Here is a 13,091-nt window from a genome sequence, read left to right on the forward strand (position 1 = left end):
AAAAAAAAATACAAATGTATAATATAAATTCAAAAATATGTAAAGAAAAATACAAAAAAAAAAGAAACAACCATTTTTTTTAATAATGCAATAACAACAACGTAGCATACAAACAAAGCATTAATAACAATTAAAGCACAAAGCAGCTGTGTCAACAATTGAAACATTTCGTTGTGCTGACGTTGAACTTTAAAACTTCTGTTCCACGAAAAACTAAACTGAAACACAGCTAAAAACAGAAATTCTATGAAAAAAATAACAAAACAAAAATATTAAAAAAAAAGTTATAATAAAAACTGAACAAATCAAACCGCATGTGGTAACACATTGCCAGCTAACAAAAATAAAAAAAACTTCACAAACACAGCAAAAAGCCAACTGCAGCAGCAGAGATGCGGTTGATAAGCGCAGCGCTCGCTCACATGCATTTGAAGTTCGTTTTCGAAGTCTTCTGTTTGCACTTGGCAAACGCGCGAGCGAAGACGATACACGCTGACAAACGAACGCGTTGAAGTGTATGACTAAACAAGCATGTGTGCATTTCCAGACAATTTACAAAACAATTAAACAAATATTGGCACTTAGGATAACACTACTTGCAAACTATACAAATAAATAACAAATAACTATATATATGTATGTGTGTGTGTGCTATGTTGTGAAAAGCTAAGGTATGCGACACAACTGATAAGCGAAAGGTTAAGCAAACGTCGACTGACTGATAGCAAGCGAGCGCTAGAACACGCTTAAAACGACAACGTAGAAGTAGACAATGCAGACGATATCAAAATGAGAGCGTAAACAGCAAACGCACACACACAAATGTACTACAAAGCATACAATTGAAAATAGATATATAAAAGCGTAGCAGCCTAATAAAGACATGCTGTTTTTAGACAGATACTACAAATACGTCCATGTATGTTTGTATGTATGAGTGCGCGCGATAAGATAAGGCGCACAAGTGAAACACTGCACAGATACTGACACTATACAAGCATTATCATTGTGATTTTATGGAATAATTTTATAGAAAACAACCAAACCGTTAACTTCGGCTGCATCGAAGCAATAGTACCCTTCACAATTACAATTTGTATAGCATAAAAGGGTATAAAAAGATCTGTATCTTAATTTTTATCGTTCAGTTTGTATGGCAGCTAAGACATATTCTTAGTTGTCTGATCTGAATGATTTATACGGTGATGATAACGCTGTCTTCGATAACAATATATGACAACTTTCGTGAAGATAACTTTTCATTTAAAAAAGTTTTCCTTACAAGCACTTGATTTTCATCGGTCAGTTTATAAGAGAGCTATATGCTACAGTTGTCCGATCTGAACAATATGTTGAGATATTGTAAGGATGCTTTCGATAAAAATCTGTGCCAAGTTTTGTGGGGATAACTTGTCAAATTAAAAAATTTTCCATACAAGCACTTGATTTTCATCGGTCAGTTTATAAGACAGGTATATGCTATAGTGGTCCGATCTGAAAAATTTCTTTGGAGATTGTAGCGCCACCTAGGATAATAATATATGACAAATTTCGTGAAAATAACTTCTCAATCCAAAAAGTTTTCCATACAAGCACTTGATTTTGATCGTACAGTTTGTATGGCAGCTATATGCTATAGTTGTCCGATAGTGGCGGTTCTGACAAATGATCAGCTTCTTTATGAGAAAAGGGTATAAGCAAAATTTCAGATCGGTATCTCAAAAACTGTGGGACTAGCGCGTATGTATACAGACGGTAGATAGAGATACCATCGTTGTAAGTAAAAAAAAATTAATAATATAAAAAAAAAGCTCTGTCACAAAAATTAAGGAAAATTATAATCAACACATTACTGACACACTAAGGAGTTTGACTGTTCTATACATTTTTAATACGTCAATCATTCGACATAACCTCGGAGGCCGGTAATTTGTTTGTTTGTAACGGCTACTATATTGGATCTGCTATTTTATTATTTTTTCCTTCGTCCAATAAAAAATAATATTATACTTTCAAAAAAAGAAAAATTATTTTAATTTATTTTATGTAGTCTATTATTTTAATTTTTTTTTTATGTCGGTGAATACACCTAAAAGCAGACATTTATCTTTTTTATTTGAGTTAAAATCCCCCAAACGAAATTATTACATATTCCTTCCTTTAATCTTTAGTACACACACACACAAACATACATACATACATTTTAATGATTTTCATTTTCATTACAATTTAATGACTGAAAGTAGTTTGAGAGCCGAAAACAGCTTTAAAACGAACAATGCAACAACTTTCTTGCTACAAAAACAATTGCGGTCGATCAATAAAAAACCAATTTGATGTTATTGCTTGACAGTTGTGTCATTGAGCCTACGAAAAAAACAACAAAAAAGTACGCAATTGTAACGGTAGCCGAATGCACTTCCAGCTTCTCTTCTTGCCAATTGCATTTCGATGCTTAATTACCTGTTTGCGCACACACGAGCAATTAGGCAGCCGAAAGCAACAGCTGAAATCAGAACCGGAACGAGCGTTTAATTGTTTGCACACGCGTTTTGGCGAGCGAGATGATCAAAGGCCGAGCGCGGCTCAAGCTTCCGAAATAAACTTAAACGTGCTACAATCAGACGCAGCATTTGTCAACTGCTGTCAGAATTAAGCGAAAACCGCAGAATAAGGCGAGTGCCAGCTGCGAGGTGAACGCAGTGAATGCTCAGTGTATGTATGTATGTGTGTAAGAAAAGTGGGTTGCAGTGGGGGTAGTCGCCGAGTGACAACGGCAAACGCTGATTGTTTCAACTTTTTTCGATGAAATCGCTACAACAACAACGAAAGTAACAGCAAACGACAGGAAGAACGTAAAACTTCATAAATACAAAAGATTCCTGACAGGAACTTGATCGGTCACTTTGTACGGCAGTTATATGCTATAATAACTCGATCGGTACAATTTCTTTAGAGATTATAGCATTGTCTGAGAAAATAACTCATGTCAAATTTCGTGACGATATCTCCCCAACTAAAAAAATTTTCCATACAAGCACTTGTTTCCGATCGTTCAGTTTGTATGACAGCTATATGCTATAGTAGTCTGATATCGGTGGTTCTGACCCATGCGAAGCCTCTTGGAAAGAAAGGAACGTATGCAAAATCTCAAAAACGAAGGGACTAGTTCGCCTTCTGCGTGTTACAAACTTCGTTGAAAACTTATTGGACGTTGGTCAGGGTAAAACAATGTTACGACGAAAGCCAAAAAAAAAAAAAATACCGCGAGTGTAAAATTAGAATTTCAATGCGCGCCAACAAAAATCAAATGAAATCTGAATTACACACGCACGAGCGGATACATACAAACTGAGATGGCAGATGACTTACGTTTTAGAATATTTAACACAGTGCACAAAAACAAAATTAAATTACAAATCAGCGAACAAACGAACGGTGCGCGAAAACCAACTGAAATGGACTGAGTGGAAAACAGATTTTTCAAGAACACCGAACGCTATGCCGACAACTCGTCGGAGCTCGAGCCGTTGAGGAAAATTTAACAGCAAAAAAAAAAAAAAACACAAAAAAAACAAAAAACAAAAAAAAAACTAAAACATATAAAAGTGTAAATATAACAAATGTCATAGAACGTATGACAAATAAAAAGGAGAGCACCAATACATGCATAACACCAACAACAACAACAACAGCAAGAGCATTAACAAGCTCCACGCCAAAGCAATTGCAGTTGCTTGCCGAGTGGGAATCGGAAAACATTACAAAGTCAATGCGATTATGCATATGTACATTGTATATGTGAAGGTGTGTGCGTGCCTGCGCTCGAGCTACGCTAGGAAGCCGTTGGCAGCGCGGTGTTGCGGGGCGACGTACCATTTTGCTGATAAAAACCAAATTCAACGCGAAAAACAACAAAGAATCCACACATTGAAGTAAAATTGAAAATGGAAAAATATGGTTAGCGGAGAAATGTTATTCACACACACACACGCATGCATTCGTTTATGCATATGGTCGGCAGATGTTGCGTCGACTTCTGCTCGGGCAATGGCAGCACCGTGTGGCAACGTTCACGGGAGTCACAACTCGTCGAAAGAATACACTGGACAGCGATTAGACAAATAAGGGATGTCATGTTGAAATAAAGGTGCGAATGGACAAATTAAGGAGAAGTCATGAATTAAATAAGTTTCAGAAAAATTATTTCAAAACTTCGTTTGCAGCGAAAGTTTTCCATACAAGAACTTGATTTTAATCGTTCAGTTTGTGTGGCAGCTATATGCTATAGTGGTCCGATCTGAACCATTTCTACACATATTGTACTGTTGCTTTGGAAAATTATATATCTCAATTTTCTTGGAGATACCTTGGCAAATAAAAAAGTTTTCCATACAAGAACTTGATTTTAATCGTTCAGTTTGTATGGCAGCTATATGCTATAGTGGTCCGATCTGAACCATTTCTACACATATTGTATTGTTGCTTTGGAAAATTATATATCTCAAATTTCGTGAAGATATCTTGTTAAATAAAAAAGTTTTCAATAAAAGAACTTGATTTTAATCGCTCAGTTTGTATGGCAGCTATATACTATAGTGGTCCGATCTGAACAATTTCTGCAAAGATTGCAGTGTTACATTGGAAAATAATACATCTCATTTTTCATGAATAGACCTTGGCAAATAAAAAAGTTTTCCATACAATTACTTGATTTAAATCGTTCAGTTTGTATGGCAGATATATGATATAGATCTCAAAAATTTCTACAGAGATTGTACTATTGCTTCAAAAATAATCCCTCTCAAGTTTGAGAAAGATATCTTAACAAATAAAATACAAGAACTTGATTTTAATCGAACTTCGAAAACAACTCTATAAGATTTAGAATGCCAAAGTACTCAAAAAGGTTTCGTGGCCTTTCATATATGATCGCATATTCAGATAAAGTTCAATAACTCACTAAATCTAGTTTTTAGCAAGTTTGCTACAAAAACGACACACTGTAAACTCTTTGATGCCGTCAAAATTGCTGGTGGGGGTGTTGAAATTAAGCAATCATTATGAAAATAACAACAACATTATACTAATAGCCACTCAACAAGAGCATGCAGCAATTATGCGACGCGTTGCTGCAACGCACCATCGGCTTAGCAGACGGAAAGCAGACTATTGGAAACCGGAGGCACCAGGGAACGACGCTTAACGGCAAACAAAAATTTTTTGGTGCATGTGGCGTATGACTGTGTGTATGCATGTATACATGCATATATGTAAATTGACCTCTGTCGGTCGGTCTGCTCAATAATATGCAACTAATCAACGAAGCGTCAAAACATTTCACATAGCAGCGCACTCCACGAGACGAAATGTGTTCTTAGAAGCGACTGCGATTGCCAAAGTACAATTAGACTGCACACACATCCACATTTACTTCATATTGATGCATTGCATGCTTCATTGGCTCCTCACCCAGTTTAACTGCCACTTCGTTGCGGTAATTTACGGGAAACGCGCGAATGTGAGCATTAACATTTCGCTCGGCCGTTCGTCGACAATAAGCAGCTGGCCTTACCTCGTTGCTCGACGGGAACTGTTTACGTCTGCTCACGCCGAGCGTCGTCCCTCGAACCGAAACAGAATCAGAAATTTATGGGTATGCATTCGCCAAAGCGAAAAGCTTTATTGAAACGATTTGGCCCCCTCTTACATGGGCCGCTATATAAATGGTCGCGATTGGAAAATGCGCTGATGGCGTGAAATGCAAGCGGTGAAATATGATGCACTCGCGTCTTTACGACTTGTGCCACTGAACTTTGAATTGTGGTCGGCTACTGTTTTGCAGCTGCTTTGGAAGATTTGAGAATTACGCTGAAATGTTGTTTTTTTCTTTTTTTTTGAAACGCCTGCTTTGACTTCACCTTTTGTTTTGGAGAAGCTGTTGTTTGCGTTTTTATACTAATAATCTTTGGTTCGAAGATTTTAAGTGCTAGAAGGTGAAATTAGTGCCTTATTTTAAGGGATATCAGGCTAATTTCTTTCGAACTAGGCACGATTGACCCAAAAACAAAATAAAGGAAGAAAAAAGTTAACCTAAAACAAAATATATTTCATACATGAACGTCATTTTGATGGGTCAGTTTGTATGGCAGCTATAAGCTATAGTGGTCCAATATGCACAATTTCTGCAGAGATTGTAGAGTTGCCAGGGACAATAATCTATGCCAAATTTCGTGAAGATATCTTGTGAAATAAAAGTTTTCCATACAAAAACTTCATTTTGATGGGTCAGTTTGTATGGCAGCTATATCATATAGTGGTTCAATCTGAACAATTTTTGGGAAGATTGTAGAGTTACCGTTTATAAAAGTTCGTGCCGAACTTCGTGAAGATATCTTGTCAAGTAAAAAAGTTTTCCATATAAAAACATGATTTTGAGCGATCAGTTTATATGACAGCTATATGCTATATGTGATCTGATATCGGCAGTTCCGACATATGAGCAGATTCTTGCAGAGATTGGGACGTATGCAATACTTCAGATCGATATCTCAAAAACTACACAAGTAAAGAATGCAACATAACCTCAACCACTGCTTTATACCGCCTTTAAAGCACATACCGCTACTGCCTAGGAACTAATTGTACACTACATTACAGCTTAATGAGCGAACGTGCTCTTTTCAAGAACATAACAAAGCGATGAAACGAATGCAAAACAAAGCAACAAAGAAATGTTTATAAATCGAAAATGCAACAAAAAAGTTTTCTGCAAATCGGGCATGAATTATATCTTGAAAGCGCTAGCGTTTGAAATTCACTGGAAAATCCAGATGATGATATTATTTTAACACGAATTCGGAGCTTTGCGAAATCATTATAAACTACGAAAAAGCTGGAGGCGAAAATTTTTCTAGTTGAGAGGGGAGTAGGGTTTTTAATTTACAGTTATTGACAGTAACAACTGAACGGTTTTTTTTTTTTGCAAGAAAAAATTTTTTTTCTCTTGAAAGCAAAAATTTACAAATTGAAATTTCAAAATCATTATTCTTTATTTCTAAAGAAAAATTATGTGAATTCACTGAATATATGACAGATTTTCGAAAATTACACTTTTTGCAAAATATTTGAAAAATCGGACTATATACTTAAAATATGTACATAAGCATGGAGGCTATAAAGCGAAATTAAAATAAATGCAAATTGAGTTTGTGACACATTGGCGATTGAAGTCTTTAGTTCGTTGCATATGTTGCATATGTACATATATTTGTACATAAGTATGTTGTTTTCGAATACGTGCTATATACATAAACCTTTTATTTTCCAGAATATATGCGCATACTTAAGTAAGTTTCAAAGCGAGGTTAAATATGCTCAAATGTAAAATGCAAAATTTTTCAAATAAGAATGAAACTGAGTTAAAAATGTAAATACATACAAATACATACATACATACATATATTTGCGTACACTTACTTAAACATAAGAGAATCGTTATTTTTATCGACCCGACCGACCCCTTTTGTCGTATGCTGTTTTTGTTTTTTTTTTTTATTGAATTCCAAAGCTTTCTTTATCTTTATTTTATTTTCTTTCTATGCTTACCACCATATTCGCATGAAGCTTTAGGTTTCAACTTTTCCCGTTTAAGTAAATATGCGGTTGAACCGATTTTTGCTGATAAGAAACACAATTAATAACAATAGCAAGCAAAATGAGCAGTTTCGTCAGCAATATAAAATATTTTAACACTGAGACACATACTTTTTGTACTGGTGTCTATCTATACGCTTTAGCGTATGACAATAGAGCTACAGAAAACACATAAAGCTATACCAAGCATTTGTGTATCTGTGTAATTTGATCTTAACGCACCCTTATGGGAGGGTTGGTTCGGCGTTGTCTACAGCAAGGATCAAGGGCAGAGTTTGTTACCCCGTTGAAGTCTTTCGATTGCTTTTAGTACAAATGAAAACTACACAAATTTGAAGGAAAAATAAGAACTGAAGTATAGAAAGCAGAAAATTTCACAAATTGCTTAATTAGAACTCAAATTTAAACCTCACTCATGCCATAATATTGATTTTACAAATATCTATGTACAAAAATAATAGTAAAATCTAATATAATGTATTTCCCATAAATTGTTCACGGCACAGTACCTCTCGAACTAGTATTAGCAATAAATGGCGTTATCAAAACAAATTTATAGCAAAAAAATAATAAACCATCACCATTGTAAAGTTTACCCCTGCACCATATAAGGTTACACATGTACATATGTACCTATGTATATAGACAAAAAGTAATAAAAATTTAAACTAGATATGTAAGTATATTGCTAACTACAACCAATTCCCAGTATCGCAATGGTTATATATCAGCAGTAACTTACCAATGGAAACAGACAAATTAGCAACTTATGAGACTGTGCCAAAAAATGGCGCCTCCCGCGACACAAGAATTACATAGCATTCACTGACTCCAAAGTCTTTTGATAAACTGTATTTTATAAAAAAAAAAACAGCATGCCTTGTACTCCATACTCAGTGGGAATACACAAAGTCAAGAAAGTAATCCAATTTGTATTTGCTATTTACCATTTGGGCGACAAAGGCCCACCTTGACGCACGAATTTTTCACGCTGCTACCGAATTCATATAATGCTAGACCATCATATGCTTTTATACTACAGCTCCTACACCTTATACAAGAGGTTTTCTCAATATTTCTGATATTTGTATTAAATTTTAATTTTCAGAAACCACTATTTTCACATTTTATTTTAATTAGAACTAATTAAAAGAACTTCTGGCTGACGGCGCTCACTCATTTGACGTCGCCTGCTTCATTTGACAGCTCTTGCTATTTGTAAATGGGGATGTGTGCTTGCTTCTCTTTCCGCAATTTTTTTGTTGTTTTGTTCGCCATTTATTCCAATTGCATTGTTGCTGTACTGTGGTTTATGAGAAATTAAAAAAGAAATATGCTCTTTCTCAGAATTGTTGAAAAACACAAACAACAGTCAAATGTCAAATGGCGAAATGCAGTGATGCCAGAGTCTTGAATAAACAAAAGATTTCAATGCAGAAACAAACTTCAAGGCATAAGTAGAATTTAAGCCACATTTCACTTTCTTTTAAACAAAACATTCAATTTTTTGTTTTGTAATAAAATGACTGTTTTCTAAAGTTTTTTTTAAGTATATTTCAAATCAAATTATAGAGATAAAAACATTAAATCTGTACAATAATACATGATCATACTATACTTATATTTAATAGTATAATAAAGCTTAGCAACCAGTAAATTAATGTATATTTGTAAATAATTTGATAACTAAGAACTGTTATTTAGTTTTGGCTTTGATATATTATTTGATTTTTTGGTGATTCAGTTTAGCCATGTGTGTCAAAAGGCGCGCACTTGAATTAAACTCCTTGTCACATACTTCACAATTTAATTTTTCAATTGTATGCATCTCGTTCATATGGATATTCCTTCGTGGACAAGATGAAAATACCTTATCACAATAATTACAACGGTATTCTATTTTGCATTGTTGTTTCAAGTGTTCTACGCGTATGTGTCTAGCAACTGTATGTAAATTATATGATTTCATTTTTTTGCACATTTTGCAATGGAAGGGATTGTGCTCCTCGTGACGCACTAAATGCCAAAGGCTTTGCTTTTCACGAAATGTGGTGAGACATTTTTTGCACTCAACTAAATTGTCCCTTATCGCGTTTACTTTTTCATCCAATTTATTACACCAATCGTGTTCTATTTCTAAATGGTTCTTCCATTCTTTTAAGTTTGCTGCCTTTTTCTTACAAATCGGACACAGGTATCGTATGTGGCATCTTATTGACTCTGAGCGGCGCAACTTTTTTAAAGCAATCTTTTTATGCATTTTCCTAAAGTGAAGTATAAACATGCGACGTGAGGAAAATCTTTCCTCACACAAACGACAACGCAAAAAATTCGGAATCGTCATATGTTGTATGCGATGATTTAACAACATTCCGTATGGAGCATCGGAAATAAATTTCTTTTCACACGAATTGCATTGATAAGATAATTGACCCAGTCGACTTATCACCGTTTTTAAATTGAGTATTGAAATGGAACGAAAATTGTGTACAATATCCGTGTGGGCATGCCATTTTTTTATATTGCCGCAAGAAACACCACATTGTGGACATATGTAGTTTAAGAACGCTTCTAAATTATGTGTGTTTAAATTCGTCTGTTGAGCTGCATCCGTTGATGTCGAAGGTTGATTAGAATCATTTGAATTCTCATCTAAGAGTACGATAAACTTTTTTTCCTTCACATCTTCTTCAGAATTGTTGTCACAACTTTTGTTATATGTACCATTGTCATCACAAATTAAATCATTGTCACTATCATCATCCAGTTCGATGATTTCATTGTATGAATCTAGACGCGATGACTTTTGTATCTCTGCTTCTTTGCGACTTACGTTATTTAACTGAACATCATTGTTCTGTGATACTGCTTGATTAGCGAATTCTTCTACTACTCCATGCGTTGGTTGTATCTCATCAGTTTTGATCACAAATGGTATAACAAAATCGGTTTGAGTGTTTTCCGATACATTTTCCGCATTAGTACATATCTTTCCAAATATTTCACAATCTGATCCACCGTCTTCATCACCGTCATTTTCAGATTCACTTAGAAGTTCGACTACTTCCTCCGGTTCGTACGATACGAGTTCCTGTTTGGGTTCTTCGAAAACTTGGTCCGCCACAGCTCTAAGAGCCCGACCAACAGCAATTATTTGTTCGTCGTCAAATGAAACCACTGGCACATTAGTAGAATCCATTACAGCAGCACATGGGTTCTCAAATTTCAGCAACGCACAGATAACCTCTATTGACTTTAGATCCCTGCGAACAATATAATTTTAATACGGGCTTGTTATCTGATTATTTCTTTATTTACCTTAATTCTTATTCCTCAATGCGTTGTTTCTTTAGTAGATAATCTATATAATTAATCAAAAAAACTAAATGTTTTGCGCTTCGTTATTTCAAGTGTCTCCTGTCAAACAATTGATTTGACAATTGCCATGTAAATACCATTCACAATAGTCAAACTTGTTGATAACAAAATTTTGACTATTTTTAATATTGTCCTACTTTTAAAATAACATCAACAAATCTTATTTCCTTTGTACAGTATTACGATTTATTATTTAAAAACTACTTTATAAATACACAAAAGTATAAAATATCGTCCAAATCACACTAGTAGCTAGAAATCAGAATGCCAACTTTTTCATCAGCAAGTACATTTGCTGGTCAACTTCAAAGCCGTGCAAATTGTTGGCATCACCTTGTAAACGCATTAGCAATCCACCGAAGGATACGTACGCTGAAAGACGGGACGATGCCTCATTATGCGCCTCATCACCTTCAATACGATACACCTTTCCAAACATAACATACTCAAAACTATCGGCACGTGTACCCTCCTGCTCCAACGGATTAAATTCGCCACTGTCAGGGCAGCCGTCCTCGCGCAGTGTTGTAGCCAGCACCAAACGGAATTTGTCTCCCAATTCCATGGGGTAGAGCCAAGAGTTAATATCTAGTATCAAATCCATTTTGAAGGATTCAGATTCACAATGCAGACGCGACACACGATCGAATTTCTTGCCCTCCGGATCCATGTCTTTCACATTGAAAATATCCTCAAATAAAACGCCGGCCATACTTGCTTATGGTTTGGGTTAATTAAACTATTGATGAAAAGTTGTACTAAGACTTTACTCGCCAATTATCTTATATATAGTAGTTATTATTTTATGAAACCTTATTTGTTTTCATAAAGCACGCTTTTGAAAGTTGTAAAATGTTCTTGTTTTTCTTTGGCCCGGCATACTGTCAAAGTTGACATTAGCAGTGTACAGTCGTTGCCTTGCCAGATTAATAGAAAAATGTGGTAAAGGAGGAATTTTTGAGTTGGCAGCGTGTTGAGCAATTTGTGGTATTATGTTAACATGTATATGTATGTATGTTTTTTTTTTAATTTTCTTTAACAGCAAGCATTCGTCGTCTTCAAGTCATCCGTCTGTTTAATATACATAACACTGCAATGTTTTGTTCTCAACAGCAATTCAATTCATGAGTGCACTGAGAACAGCAAATACATTATATTATGTTATGCTATATAACACTGCAATGTTTTGTGCTCCATAGGAAAGCAATTTATGAGTGCATTGAGAGCAGTAAATGCTATTACATTTTACTGTTCAAGCATTGTTATTTAAGAGTAGCATAGCAGGTGCAGAGAGTGTCGCGGCAAAGAAAATTATGTTAATGTTAAGAAGTTGAATAAAATATTTTCCATATTCCTATAACATAATTGTGTACAGCTATGTAATAAAAACAATGTTACACACTGAGAATAACAAATACAATAACATGCATAACATTAACAGAATACAGAAATGTAAAGTAGTAGTCTGTATTGTATGCCTACCGACAAAGGAAATATGTTAGTGACAATGAATGTAATAAAACATTTTACATATTCTTATAACATAGATATGTATATTCTGCGTACTGTTTTACAGCTGTATAATAAAAACAATGTTATAAATTACATTGCCTTACAAGCATCAAAGTGTATGTACATACATTGTATGTATAAATGTTGCTTGTTTGAGTCTTTTGCCTACCTTTGCTATACAAGTTAACCACTTGCATACATTGCTATTAATGATATGAAGCAATGTTAATACTACTGTGTTAACATTGTTTCGTTTCATTGCTTCTTTCATGTTCTGTTGTACGGCAGGTTAATAACATTCGTTGAAATATAGTATATATTTTTGGAAAATATTACAACTTATCAAATGTAATGAATTTTTCTAAGTAGACAAAACATTTGTGACAAATTTGAGAAAAATTCGCACGCTTGCGGTTGGGGTGATCACTTCTTTGTACCCATCCCTCCTGTGTTATAATAATAATTTCTATACAAATTTTAATTTGAAAAAAAAACCAAAGTTAATTGTAAATTATAATTTAAATGTGCTCATTGCGATCCTTTGA

The 13,091-nt window shown here is 34.7% G+C and overlaps 2 protein-coding genes across 2 annotated transcripts; both read right to left on the minus strand.

Moving 5' to 3' along the window:
* Positions 1 to 9,279: 9,279 nt before the first annotated feature.
* LOC108966726 (zinc finger protein 271-like) lies at positions 9,280 to 11,076 on the minus strand. The gene is made up of 2 exons (XM_018929758.1): positions 10,975 to 11,076; positions 9,280 to 10,919 (listed from the first exon to the last, which is right to left on the minus strand). Exon 2 carries the CDS (start codon positions 10,853 to 10,855, stop codon positions 9,377 to 9,379), a length of 1,479 nt encoding a protein of 492 aa, XP_018785303.1. The 5' UTR covers positions 10,856 to 10,919; positions 10,975 to 11,076; the 3' UTR covers positions 9,280 to 9,376.
* Positions 11,077 to 11,200: 124 nt separating this feature from the next.
* Positions 11,201 to 11,895, minus strand: LOC108966739 (DNA-directed RNA polymerases I, II, and III subunit RPABC3). The gene has a single exon (XM_018929769.1). It carries the CDS (start codon positions 11,744 to 11,746, stop codon positions 11,294 to 11,296), a length of 453 nt encoding a protein of 150 aa, XP_018785314.1. The 5' UTR covers positions 11,747 to 11,895; the 3' UTR covers positions 11,201 to 11,293.
* Positions 11,896 to 13,091: the final 1,196 nt, after the last annotated feature.

The sequence above is a fragment of the Bactrocera latifrons genome, unplaced genomic scaffold (assembly GCF_001853355.1).
Source record: "Bactrocera latifrons isolate USDA-ARS-PBARC rearing strain unplaced genomic scaffold, ASM185335v1 scaffold_17, whole genome shotgun sequence".
Lineage (NCBI taxonomy): Eukaryota > Metazoa > Arthropoda > Insecta > Diptera > Tephritidae > Bactrocera > Bactrocera latifrons.

Bases quoted from the DNA above. Each gene is read 5' to 3' on its own strand.
- LOC108966739 (XM_018929769.1), bottom strand. From the start codon at position 11,746: ATGGCCGGCGTTTTATTTGAGGATATTTTCAATGTGAAAGACATGGAT.
- LOC108966726 (XM_018929758.1), bottom strand. From the start codon at position 10,855: ATGGATTCTACTAATGTGCCAGTGGTTTCATTTGACGACGAACAAATA.